This window comes from Thamnophis sirtalis, unplaced genomic scaffold, assembly GCF_051295495.1.
Source record: "Thamnophis sirtalis isolate CommonGarterSnake01/CBP01778 unplaced genomic scaffold, rThaSir2_p1.2 scaffold_9, whole genome shotgun sequence".
NCBI lineage: Eukaryota > Metazoa > Chordata > Lepidosauria > Squamata > Natricidae > Thamnophis > Thamnophis sirtalis.
Window position 1 is genome coordinate 38,013,521 of NW_028261389.1, and position 13,520 is coordinate 38,027,040.

At 36.7% G+C, this 13,520-nt stretch overlaps 1 protein-coding gene across 1 annotated transcript in view; it reads left to right on the plus strand.

Moving 5' to 3' along the window:
- Window positions 1-13,520, plus strand: part of EPYC (epiphycan) — a 138,666-nt gene that overhangs the window by 691 nt on the left and 124,455 nt on the right. Inside the window, 1 exon segment of the mRNA XM_087722548.1 lies at window positions 615-750. Coding sequence (XP_087578674.1) covers window positions 615-750 — 136 coding nt within the window.

Sequence of the window (13,520 nt, forward strand, 5' to 3'; positions counted from 1 at the left end):
CCACTGGATGTGCTCTCCTAGTTTGCTAATTACTTGTCTTGGCTCTATCTGATATATCTTATACTCTTGCATGGTATATATAAAAAGTGAAATTGAACACACACACACACACACACACACACACACACACACACACACACACACACAAAGCATTGACTTGTTTGAACACTTGTTTGAATCATTCTATCCAGAAGCAAAACGTCTCCAAGGGGAAAAAAAAAGTCCAGTTGCCTTTTGAAAAAACACTTTTGAGACATACTTTGAAAGTAGTGCCAAAAATGTACTCTGAAGTAATTTTGAGTGGTAAATTAATAAAGGATGAAATTATATATTTATGTTCTTCAGAAATAGTTCCCTGATCATTAGTTACCTACCAGGCAGACTAGCCCTAAGTCACAGTAGTCTTAAAATAGGCTCTTGAAATAAACTATATCTAGAAATTTGTGCCTGGGATATTCCACATATGAGTACATAGTCATTGTTAAATGTATTATTATATGGTCACTGCTCTAATTTGCCTCTTAATAGAAATCCAAAAAGAGTTTTGTTATTATGAAAGTACCATTCCAGTAACATACATAACTCCCTTTTCCAGCAGGGGATGCCCCTTGAAGACTGTTGCAAGCCTTTGTCTTTGATGCTATTATGGCTGCTCCTACAATGAGTTCTGTAACTTATGTTTCCGAAATATATGAAGACCTGGATAAGTTACACGACCATGATGAAGAACTTTACATTGATCAAGCACAGGTAACTTAAATTATGCATGTTGATTTATTTATTATACAACATATATTGCTGAAGGATGTTGAAAGATTTTGAATGTGGGGCAGACTCTTCTTTGCTAAGAATAGATTTTAGGGAGAGATAATCATGTAAGAAAAGAAAAGAGGTGAAAGAAACTAGAACAAAGTAGAATGACTACAGGAATAAGACACAAAGTCCTATATGAATATAGATTCAAATTTCCCACAAGAAAAAAGAATGTGGAAATTGTTTGGAGTAGAGTAAAACAGAATTATGTTACAAGGTACCAGAGAAATGTGTGAAATTAAACAAATGGGAAGTATGAAAGAGAATATTTTGTGGACTCGGGAAGTGAAAGAGGCTCTAGAATCGTCAAACTGGTGGCCCATGGGCCAAATGTATCATGCACAAACCATGCCCACTCCAGCTCCATGTATCACAATACATCACAATATGTCACATGAGGCAATCGAGTTTGACACCCGTGCTCTATATGAACAAAAATGGAGGGAAGAGAATGACTGATAAATATGAAACCGAAGGACAGGAATTGTATAATAGGAGTCCTTTGGGATTGGATGGCCTATAAATCTATTAAATACAAATGCAAATACAGAGAAATAAATATATATCTAGGACACAATCAAACATGGCAAGAAACTGTTCACTTTTTAAAATTGCTTCAGAAAAGGGTTGAGAAGGGCTAAAGTATGGGTTTCCAGCAGAATGACTGGAATTAGAAATGACAGATTGAAGACTGATGACCATGGTGAAGAATGCAGCACTGGCCGATCAGCTTTTCAAATCTTTGTGAATAAAGGAGAGGACCAGGCATCACCCATAAATGTTCCAGACAGTTGTGCCTTATGAGGAAATAACACAACCACAGTCTCCACCCAGTTTTGAGCACTGGAAGATGAGGGAATAATCACCTTACTCAAACCATGATTGATTTCCTTTTCTAGTCATGTTCAAAAATTGCTTATTAACTACTATTCAGCTATTAGAAATCTTTGGATCAAGAAGTCTGAAAACAATGAGTGAGTCTGCTTTCAGTCTCATCATTGATCATGCCTATCTAGGAGCAGAACCTATCTTGTGGAAAAAAAACCCAACAACACTAGAATCTTAAGAGAGAAATATGACTTTCAGATCCTTTTAAATATTCTATATTATGGCTTCTTATTCCTTGAGACTTGAAGTTTTTCTCAAGATGTTTAGTAAAGTTCATTTTCTATGCAGATTGCAACTTTAGGAAGATGGTCTCAATTCCCATTCCATTCTTCTTTGTTCTCACTGTGTTGGTGAAAATCTTCAGAATGGGTAGTTAGTAGTTTGAAATAGAAGCCTGGATCTATTTGAATAATCTTCTTGTGATAGCTAACAATAGTGGAAAGTGTTGAAAATCTACTGTTCCTCAAAACTCTGCAGATGAGATGATATATTGGCTTCAATTTCTCATTTGGTTTCCAAGTCCTAGGAACTTGGAACTTTTTGAAAGATTTCCTGCTAAGGGAGTTATTGTTTAGAAGAGGACTTAAGGGAAAAATATTATTCAAGTAAATAATTTACGTGGGTGTTTCCAAGCAGAGACAACAGGAAAAAGGAAATGTTATAAGGAGGCAAACACGAGAACAAGGAAGATATGGTTAGGTCCAGCAGGAGAAAGGGACTAGGAAGGAGTGCATTCAGAAGGGTAGTTTTTACTCATTTTTACTCTAAAGGTGACCTTGTGAAAATGTTCCACAAAATGTTTTCATCAATATTTCTTTTATGAGATTTATCCAAGTTATCCCAGGAGTGCCTGAGTGTAAGCTTATTATTGGTAGAATATCCCAATTTTTATAAATTATTAGAATGGACACAGGTTTAATGTATCTTATTATGGTAGAAGCATCAGAGTGTTATGACAGCTACTTGACAGCTATTCTGAGGACTATCCTGAAATAAAAATAAGCAAAGCAACACAACACAAAATGTGAATCAGCTTGTAAAAGATAGGTTTCCAAACTTTAACAGCAATGTAAATCTAAAAGCAAGCTAAACCACAAATGGTTTTGAAAACAAACCCGTTTACTTTTAGCCTATGCTTCACATGTATAAAATTAATATATGCATACTGCTTCTCAGTCATAGAAGAAGAATTGATGTATTGTTATCATGATCTAATCACAGTCCCTTCTTATGATGTCTATAAAAAAGCTTTGTCAGTCGTCAATTTTTTTCCTCATCAGTGAAAGTTCAAGGGAAGCTCTACTTTGAGGCCACTTTTCATCATGGCCACTTTTCATTTTAAAGTGAAGTCAAGCAGCTGCCTTGGCTGTGCTCTGCTTCACAATTCCTTGTAGCTTTTCTGACTGTACTTGCTAAACAACTGTTTCTGCAGAAGGTGCTCTTCAGAAAAACCAAGCAGACTTTATCTGGTAGGTTTCTGTTCTGACCCCCTCCTTTGTCCAGTAACGAAAGCCGAGACATGCTTAATGAGAATGTCCTTTAACAGCAAATCCAGACTCTCGGTGGCTGAAAGCCAAGTAAACAAACAGATAAGGACCTTGGCAGCAAGTCCGACAAATCTTAGCAGCAATTCAAACAAACTCTGGCAGCAATCCAGCCTGCCAAGTTAGTTTCTCTTTAGTCCAAGCGTTGACTTCTGCAACAAGGGTGTGGCACAAGCAGGCTCTTTTATAGTCTGGAGAGGAGCCTAATGACCATCAGCTGAGTGTAATTACCTCCTGTAATTACGTAGTTGTTCTTGACGCCGAGTAGCTCTTTGACGGCGTGCATCCCGGAACAACTCACTGTTGGTTTCTGGATCACTCTCCCTTGTCTCCTCTTCACTGATCCAAGGCTCAAGTGGCCCTTGGTGGCCAACCAGTCTCTCTGCGCCCTGCTTGGAGTCAGAACCCTGTCCAGGGTCCTCCACATCCTCCAGGGCTGACTCATAGGGCCCTTTGCTGTCGGAGTCTGGTAGCAGCTCCAACGATTCCTGCTGGGCCACAAATTTTTGCAAACTGTGCTGGAGAACATACTCAGCATACCTTTGTCAGAACTGAAAAACTTTCTGCCGAAGACAATATTTGGATAGAAGGTAAGAGGTATAGCAGAGTTTTGATCCCTATGCCCAGGGGTTGTATATAAAACAAATTAGACAGCATAGCAGATAAATTAGCCTTTAATATTGCTGAAAACTAAAAGATGTGAAATTTCTTCCACTGGATACTTGAGTACCCAAAAAGAAAAGGCATAGTTGCTTTTGAGGAGCAACTTTGCCCTGCTCAACGTGCTTTAAGGTAGGTTGGTATTACTGCACAGCACTCCCTAAGCTTCCTCGGTTTTTAAAATCCCATTAGACTATTAATTATGACCAATGGAAGTCTGCTGAAAGTGACAACTAATCAAAATTTCATCCTTTTCCTCATTCATTCTTTAGCATATTGCCGTGTATGGGGAGCATGTTATTCAGCTAAGGTAGCAATAGCAATAACACTTATATACCACTCTACAGTGCTTTACAGCCCTCTCTAAGCAGTTTATAGAGTCAGCATATTGCCCCCAATAATCTGGGTCTTAATTTTACTGACCTCAGAAGGATGGAAGGCTGAGGGAACCTTAAGCCTGGTGAGATTCGAACTGCCAACAGTCAGCAGGAGTACCCTACAGTACTGCATTCTAACCACTGCACCACCGAGGCCATATAATATAGTGCAGTAATATGGCAAAGCCTTTGAATTCTGCCAGAGACAGTTGTTGACTATATCTTGGACTACACGCACAACAAATAAGAGATAAAACCAATTGCTAAATGGGAGCATTAAAAATAAAGTTAAACGTTAGATATTCTGGAGAAGCATGAATGCAAAGGTCATTGGGAAAGACTCCTAAAATTGGAAAACTGATGGCAATAAAAAGGCAGACAGTGATAAAGTTGATCAATATGCATAAATTAGAGTGCACAATAACTTAAATAGTTATTTATTGTTATATGCTTAGTTTAGATTTGAAGTGAAATGTATGTGAAACAAAACCTGAAGAGCAATATTATTCATTACAAAAGCATGATACACATCTAAGATTTTTGTGAGTGGACGTTCTGTTGCCTGACTTTGCCCATTATGTTGAAAAGGTTTTTAAAAGATTTCCAAAAACGACATTCATAAAGTTATACAACCATGTATTAACATCAAGCAGAGTTAAACCATTATTCATATTTCACCTCCTCTTAATTAGTCATCTTGTCTACTTAAAAGATCAGTAATGACTGTGACAAAAATATTCACAGAGTGAATATGTGTACTGAAAAATAATTTTCACAATGAACAATTGGGTTCAAATAATCAAAATACTTAAATACTAGACTTTGCTTTTGGAAAACGCAGCTCCTAATAATTCTAAAGGACTGTTGTTGCCAAAATTAAAGGTAAAATTCTGATTGCCCAAAGAACAAGAAATATTTTTTATGACCACCAATCAGGATTAATTTCTATATCTAACTTATAACTGTAATAACAATCCTTTCTGCCCTGAATGAAAGTTGCCCAACAGGTACTACATGTTGTTCTTGGCTTATGATTACAATCGAGCTCAAAATTTATGTTGCTAAGTGAGACATTTGTTAAGTGAGTTTTGCCCCATTTTACAACTTTTGTTGCATATTTGTTAAGTGCAGTTGCAGTTATTGAGTTAGTAACCCAATTGTTAAATGCATCTGGCTTCCCCATTGACTTTGCTTGTCAGAAGTTTGCAAAAAGTGATCACATGACCCCAGGACACTGCAACCGTTATAAATATGAACCAGCTGCCAAGCATCTGAATTTTGATCATGTGACTATATGGACGCTGCAATGGTCATAAGTGTCATAATAGTCATAAGTCACTTTTTTCATTGCCATTGTAACTTTGAATTGTCACTAACCGAACTGTTCTAAGTTGGGGTCTACCTGTATATTGTGATTGACATCATTTAGACTGTCTGGAATCTTAAGTAGGGCAAGTAATAAATAAGCAATTGAAACCACTCCATAGCTGCTTTAATCTGAGGGAAGAGTCTCATTTGTAAGAAATTCAAACTATCTGCTTAGGTAAGGGGAAAAAGGTTGAATGAAAAATTCATAAATAAAGCAGCAGAATCCAATTATGGATATTAATAATTTTATGTAATATTTTTATATCTAAAATAAAAACAGAAAATGCCTCATTCATATATGAGAGGGTTTGAACAACTTCATCTTGTTTCTGCCTTTCCTAGATCAGAAGACCCTGTGGTTGGTCACTCAAGCCCTAGTCATCTCACGTTTGGACTACAGCAATATGCTCTATGTGGAGCTACCCTTGAAGAATATTTGGAAGCTACAGCTGGGTCACAGTGCAGTGGTATAGGCGGTTCTTAGCAGAAGCTGATGATATTGTTAGGAATATAATCTAATGGTTGGGTTGGCAATATATATATCATGTAACAATGCTATACCTGTTTCTTTAAATCATACTGTGATTGGTAGCTGTTTTCCTCAATTGGCCATAAGAGGGAGCCAGAATGATTGTTAGCTCTCTGTTCGTTAGATGCTGGGCTGATCTGATTTGAGTGTTTTGGAAACTGGCTGTTAGAAAGTGCCGTGAGCTATTGTAAGTTTTGCAACTGCTAGCAAACTTTGAGTACTGAACTGATTATATGATACTGGACTATGTTATTTGGATTATCCCTTAACTGAAAGACATTGATGACTGACTGTCTTATCCATGCATGACTTGGACTGTTTGATGAACTCTGATACCTCTATTTCCACGAAAGTAAAAGCCTATTTAAACTGTAGTGTCTCTGTATGCTGGTTTGTGTGTTCTCCAACACAACTCTAACAACGCTTCTCTGAACATACTTGCTCTCCCAACAGGGAGCTTACTTAACAGATGTTATCCAGTTTTATAACGAAATGTCTACAAGAAAACAACCAAGTTCAAAAAGACCAAGGACCCCCTCCCCCCAAAAAATTTAGCCCTGAGTTACAAATATTCTCTTCTAAAGATATACCCTATCTTCAACATAATGGTATTTATAGAAAGGATATCAATTAAGTATCATGCTTTCCTCCCTTGGGTATTTATACCGTTATGCCCAGTTGCACACATCTGTTAATCTCAGTACATTTTTTCCTAAAATAAAGTCTAATTATTACTTAAAATTTCTTTTAGAAAAAGAGATGTTGCTTAGTATTCCACTGAGAAAAAATAAATGCTTTCCCTTCTCGTGAGTACAATATGTTGCATATTTATAATACAAGCAACATAGTGCTGTGCCAAGATATCTGAAATGCATTTCTCCCTCTAGGTTTCTTCCAGAAAACATCTGCCTTGATTTCCTGTTTCTTGGTCTTCTTTTTTTTTTAATTTGTCCCCAAGTCCATTTCTTTATAAACTGTCTTCCTTTCAAAATGACAGATGGCAACAATATGTTTTAGAGGCACACATATATACTCTAAAGATCTTCATTCTTATATATTTTCACCCTAGTGAAACAAGGACTACCACATCAAGTTTTTTATATGCAGTTTCTTGCAATAGCTTTAAAAAGGTATAAGAAAACAGATTCCGAGTTAACCTATCTATGATTTAACATTTTTTATAATATCCATTGCTTTTCTTGGAAAATGCCCACAAACATACATACATGATATTGTCAAGATTCCTTATAGTATGTGTGAAATAATATATTCACATATAATTAGGAGTAAACTATATTCAGTGCAATGTAACTTACATCCAACTAAAGATTCATAGAAATTGATTCACTGTGTGAAGTTCAACTATTGGGAGGAAAACCCACATATATTATCATAGTTCATGCATGATAATCTCACTTTAAGCTCACTTTACCATGTTAATAAAAAGATATTTCTTTCCATAAATTGACAGAATGTGAGGTAAAATTAGTTTATGTAGAAAGCTGAAATATTAACAATGCAATTAATTAAAAATGTGCTTCAAAGCTTTTAATTGGGTCAATTGTTTGATCATATTTCCACTCATGTGACTTTTAAAATCTCTCTGCATAGAAACTCATAGACATGTGGAATTGAAAGGGGCCTTCTTTGACATGCAGCCAACTCCCTATTTATTGCAAGGATTCAATTAAAACATCTCAAACAGATGGTTGTTTAACCTCTGACTGAACAGTCTGCTGCCTTTGAAATGAGTTTCGTTAATGGACTGCTTTTACTAATAGGAAGTTAGGAATCGGCCATTAATCCATTAATCTATGTTTTGCACTCTGGACTTGATGCAAAGCAGATCTTGACCTTCCATGGGGCACCTCCTCAGTTATATTATAACTGCCACTTCTTCATTCTTTTTTCACAGGTATTTCTGATCATCTTCAAGCCATTTCTCTAAACATTTTCACTTACCGTATTTAAAGTGTGTGCTTGACAGAATACTGTCATATTGGGTTTGACCAATGTAAAATAAAATGAGGTTCTTAACTCTTATTATTTTATGTTAATGAAGCCTAAAATGGCATTTGCCTCTTTGACTGACTCTGTTTTAATCAAGTATTACATCCAGATCTTTTTTACATTGCTACTGTCAACCAACCTTTAGTTTACCCCCAAGGTAAAAGTACTTTTGCCTTGGTTAAATTTCATTCTAATATTTTCAGTCAATTTCTGTGTCTTATCAAACTTTCCTTTATTTTTCTGCCTTCTGCTATATTAACTATCTTAAATGGGTTGGTAACATTTCCAAATTTATTAAATTTTCCCAGTTTTTTCATAAAACTCATTCATAAAAATGTTGAAAAATATAATATATGAGACTGAATCTTATAGAAAAATTTCATGGGATTTCCAAGCCAGCTATATATTAATTTAATTATATATATTAATTTAATATCCATTCTACCCATAATTTATTGGCTTACAAATATGAGTACCCTTTATTATATTGCCAAATGCATTGAAATAAAAATGAAATGAAATAAAAATAAGATATTAAGCTACAATTTACTGATGAGTTTACCTTATTAAAGTAGAATAAAAAGTTTACTCTGCTAAGACTTGTTCTTAGCAAATCCATGTTATTCTTTCTGAGGGTTTTCCAATTGATCCCATTATAATTTGCTCTAGAAGTTTTCCAGATATTGTTATTAAATAGTATGAATTTCATTAACCTCCCTCCCCCTCTTTTTCTTTTTCTGGGCTATGTACCATCCTCAATTCATTTGGTACTTAAACCATTAATCCATACAAGTTTTCTCAAGATAATTCATAAAGTTTCAACCAACAATCAGCAAGTTTATTCAGCATTCTAGAATGAAATTTATGATTTATGCCAGGGGTCTCCAACCTTAGCAACTTTATGACTTGTGGACTTCAACTCCCAGAATCCATCAGCCAGCACATATTGGCTGAGGAATTCTGGGAGTTGAAGTCCACAAGTCGTAAGGTTGCCAAATTTGGGGACCCCTAATTTATTTATTTATGCTTTCAAAATGAATTATTTTACGCTGACCATTTTTGTATAAATCCCAATTTCTGTTTTGCCCCTTACAGTTGTCTGATGAAACATATTTATATTGATGTGTTTGTTTAAATTATTATAGTGACCACAGTCAAAATGCTGCAATATTGTCAGGTTACAATAAATAGTAGCATAGAAATAGTAACCATACTGATAAATATAACATAATTAAAAGATTGCCCTTGGTTTTTTAGGTAGTTGCCAGATGACCTTTAAAAAAAGGTTTTGATGTCTTCCTGATTGACAGAAATTCAAGGCCCAGGTGTATCTCTGAGAATAGCATATTCCTTAAAGTGACAGCAACCATGGCCCTTTTAGAGCTGGAACCCTAAATAAGGGGTCCCAACCCTTGGTCTGTGGACCAGCACCAATCTGCAGGATGCCACAAACTGGGCCATGAAAACAAGGGAAGCCCCATCCGTGGCATGCAAGCAGCACATGAAACCACACCCTCTTGTCTGTGGAAAAACCTCTCTCCAGGGAATCAGTCCCTGGTGCCCAAAAGGTTGGGGGCGGCTGTCCTAAACAACCCTTCTATAGATTATGTCATGAATTATATTTTAAGTAGACAGAGCTAAAATATGAGTTGACCATCTTGTTGCAGCTGCTAATATGTTCATTGTACGTTTCTGAGTCATTCGAAGCCATGCCTCTTTAATGGCTTAAACTTAGCCCAGACAGTGTGAACATGAAGTGGGCAGAAGATTGTTGAGTTCTTTCACAAAGTTTAAATTGCATTACAGTCCCAAGGATGCTGATTGGCTTTTGAGGAGTCAAACACAGCCTCTCCAGTATATTTCCCTCTTAAACTGAGAAGCAAAAGATTTCCTGAATAATCTGAAATGATATAACATAAAATAGTGTCAAGCCCTGTAGACAAGGATCCTCTTTTCACCTTCCAGGCTGGAGGCTCCATCAGTCCTCAAGAATTGTCTTCCTGTCTCCCCTCTCCCCCCTTCTGAGCAATACAGTATGTACATAAAAGCCTACAAGTTAGCTTCTCAGCCCCTTTTCCCTGTCCTTTTTCTCCCCCTTCTCTATTTCACAAAGACTGTCTCCCAGTCCTCTTTCCCACTTTATTTTTATTTGCCTTAAATGCATAGATAAATGCATATTCCTTCCCTGCCTCAACATTTTGTAAGGCAAAAGGATTTATAAGGAGTACAGCAGTGATGGCTAACTTTTTTGTTGTTGGATGCCAAAAAAGCAATAGTACGTGCACATACCAGCATCCATAATGCAAAGTGCGCCCCACATGTGTATGCACACACAACCCACACACACGCTGTTTCCCCATGCACGCTGCACTGATCACCTGCAAGCTGAGCTTGGTATTTCTTCCTGTGGGCCACCAGAAGCCGTTTTCGGCCAGGCTCCAGGAAAGCCTCCGAAGCCTAGGGAGGGCGAAAACAACCAGCCCTCCGGAAGGCAGAAAATCAGCTGGCTCGTGTGTACATGCGTGCTGGAGCTGACGGCTCATGTACCAGCAGATATGGCTCTGTGTGTTACCTGTGGCACGCGTGTCATAGGTTCACCATCACAGAGCTACAGTATATGCTGTCCCATTGCTTACTTCCAGGGTATCTATCTCAGTGCTACCTCTTTTACAATGCTATTTTCCCTTTTATTGTAAATTCTCACTGGATGTTACATTCCATTATGAATGACTTAATCTTCTTTTCATCTCTTGCATGTGTGTCCTTTTAAATTTCAGAACTTTGGTAAACTTTCTGTGCCTCCACATTGGCTTCTTGTGATGGTCTTGTCATGACTGACTTTGTTTTACTTTATTCCTTCTGACATGGTTTCTAATTAGTAGTGATATTAAAATCTGTTTCTTCCTTTAAAAAAAACTAGTAGTATTTTTTGTCTTTTTATATACAATTGTCCATATGCCTTATAAGTAGCTTTGAAAAATTGTCAGCCTAAAAATTGGAATCAGTATTATCACCATTATCATAACTATCATCATCTCCTTTATCTCTATCTCTTCCTCCTTGATAGATAATTATCAGAGTTAATATTAAAATACTTGTAAAAGAATTTTTAAATCAGTATTGTCTAACAGCATCTCTTGCCGGTGAATTATGTAATGAATATACATTCAGATTTTATTCTTATACATTTTAATTGATCCATTTTGCATTTTCAATTTATACTAATTTATTACTTGCTGAATATTGCTTTAGACATGTGAAAAAGAGTCCTTGTAGCACAGACAATGATAAAGTCAATGCAAGGTAGCAATTTGCAATGCAATATGCTGTGATAAGGCACTTTCTGTCATGGAGGCATCAATATGCTTTTCATCCATTGTCTCAAAACTTCGTGGCAGTCCTTTAAGCAGAAACCTCTTTCAGTGTCCATTACATTGGTGGGCAGAAAGTTCCAGAAGACAGATTCCAAGCCAAGAATTCTGCCCCTTTGAAGATCTGCAGTTACAGAACTTACACCACTACAAAATGCCATCTGATGGTGATACAGTATGAACCACTTAGCGCAGGGGTATCAAACTAGATTTCGTTGAGGGCTGCATCAGAATTGTGTTTGACCTGGGGGGCGTGGCAGGGGTGGGCATGGCCAGCAATGTCACTTGTGTCGGGGGAGCCTGTGGTGACCCCAGCACTCTGCCAGTAAAAACAGAGCTCCATTTACACTGGCAGAGGCTTGCAGGAAGCAGTTGCAGCCAAAAATGGAGCTCGGTAGGGTTGAACGCAGCCCTTCCATGCTCCATTTTCTCTGGCAGAAGCACGATGGACTGGTCCTTCACTGTTTTCAGGGCAGCCCCACAGGCCAGATCTAAGCACCCACAGGCCAGATCCGGCCCATGGCCTTGAGTTTGACACCCTGCCCTGCCTTAGTGTAATGTCATTCTATTGCGGTGTTTCTCAATCTTGAAAAGTTTTACATATGCATCAGAGGTGGGTTCCTACCAGTTCGCACCTATTCGGTAGAACCGGTTCGTCAAATCTACTGAACCGGTTAGAAGAGGTTCCACCAGTGGACCCGGAAAGCAGGCCACACCTACAGAAGAGGTTCCAAAATTTTTTGAAACCCACCCCTGATATGCATCCATCTATGATTAGCCTGGGAGAAGAGGAGATTGCTGTCAGATTTCTCTGCCCAAAGCACCCAAGGATTCCAGGCTTGAAATCTTGATGAATCTATGGTGATTATAGCAGCAAATTCTTAGGAATCTAAATTTGCAAGTTATCTTTAGCAGCATTTTAAATAATATCTGGTATTTATTTATTTAAACACTGAATAGCCACCCATTCTATATTGAACTCTGAGCAGCTCCTCACCAACAATTAAAACATCATCAAAAATAAATTAACCTAAAATGTATATAAATCTATTAAAAACTGCAGATATTAAAAGCCTACTATTATTACTATTGATAATACTATTAATGCTTTGCCTACAAAAATATACAAAAAAAATCATGTAATCATTTTTTTCAACAAATGGCAGACTATTTTTTCTCACATAGTTTATTCTTGCCTATTATATTTATAGAACGTTCTATATTCTATAAATATAGAATATTTATAAGATGCCACTATTACTCTGAATTAATTAATATAGTATATATGAGAAAGTTTTATTAATAAAGCTACAGTGGATGCAGAACTGAACTGAGAATTCAATTCTCATTATTGATGAGAATTGTATTCTGGATGAAGAGAAATAAAATCAAATGAAAAAAATATTGTGATAAAGGAGTTACAGAAGTTCCACTATCTTTGTTTCAAAGCATATGCGCCATCTAGTGGATGTACAAAATAATAAAACAATATGCTGCATTTTATTCAGGGATCTAAAATCACTCTCAGGCATCCAGGTCATGGTTGTCCCAAAGGTGCTACTTTCAAGAGGCAAGTGGACTTTCTGTTTTTCCTTTGAAGATGTCTCACTTTTCATCCAAGAATATTCTTGTATGAGAAGCGAAATGTCTTCAAAGAGAAACAAGAAAGTCCAGTTGCCTCTTGAAAAAAGCACCTTTGGGGCAAAATTACAAAGAGTTTCTGAAAGTTCCCTCTATTCAAGAAGATACAATTCAAAACATTTGGGGTATGCTGAACTAATTGAAAAATTTCTTAATTCTGTGTTTTTCTGAATTGTTATGTTCTACCATTTTAAAAAAAAACATATACATTTGCCACTAGTAAAAGTCCTTGAAATAAAAACATTATTTACATTTGTTAGAAATTCCATAAAGGAAAAAATTTTCTTAAAAAATCAAGTTTCATTTAAAAAAAGCATAC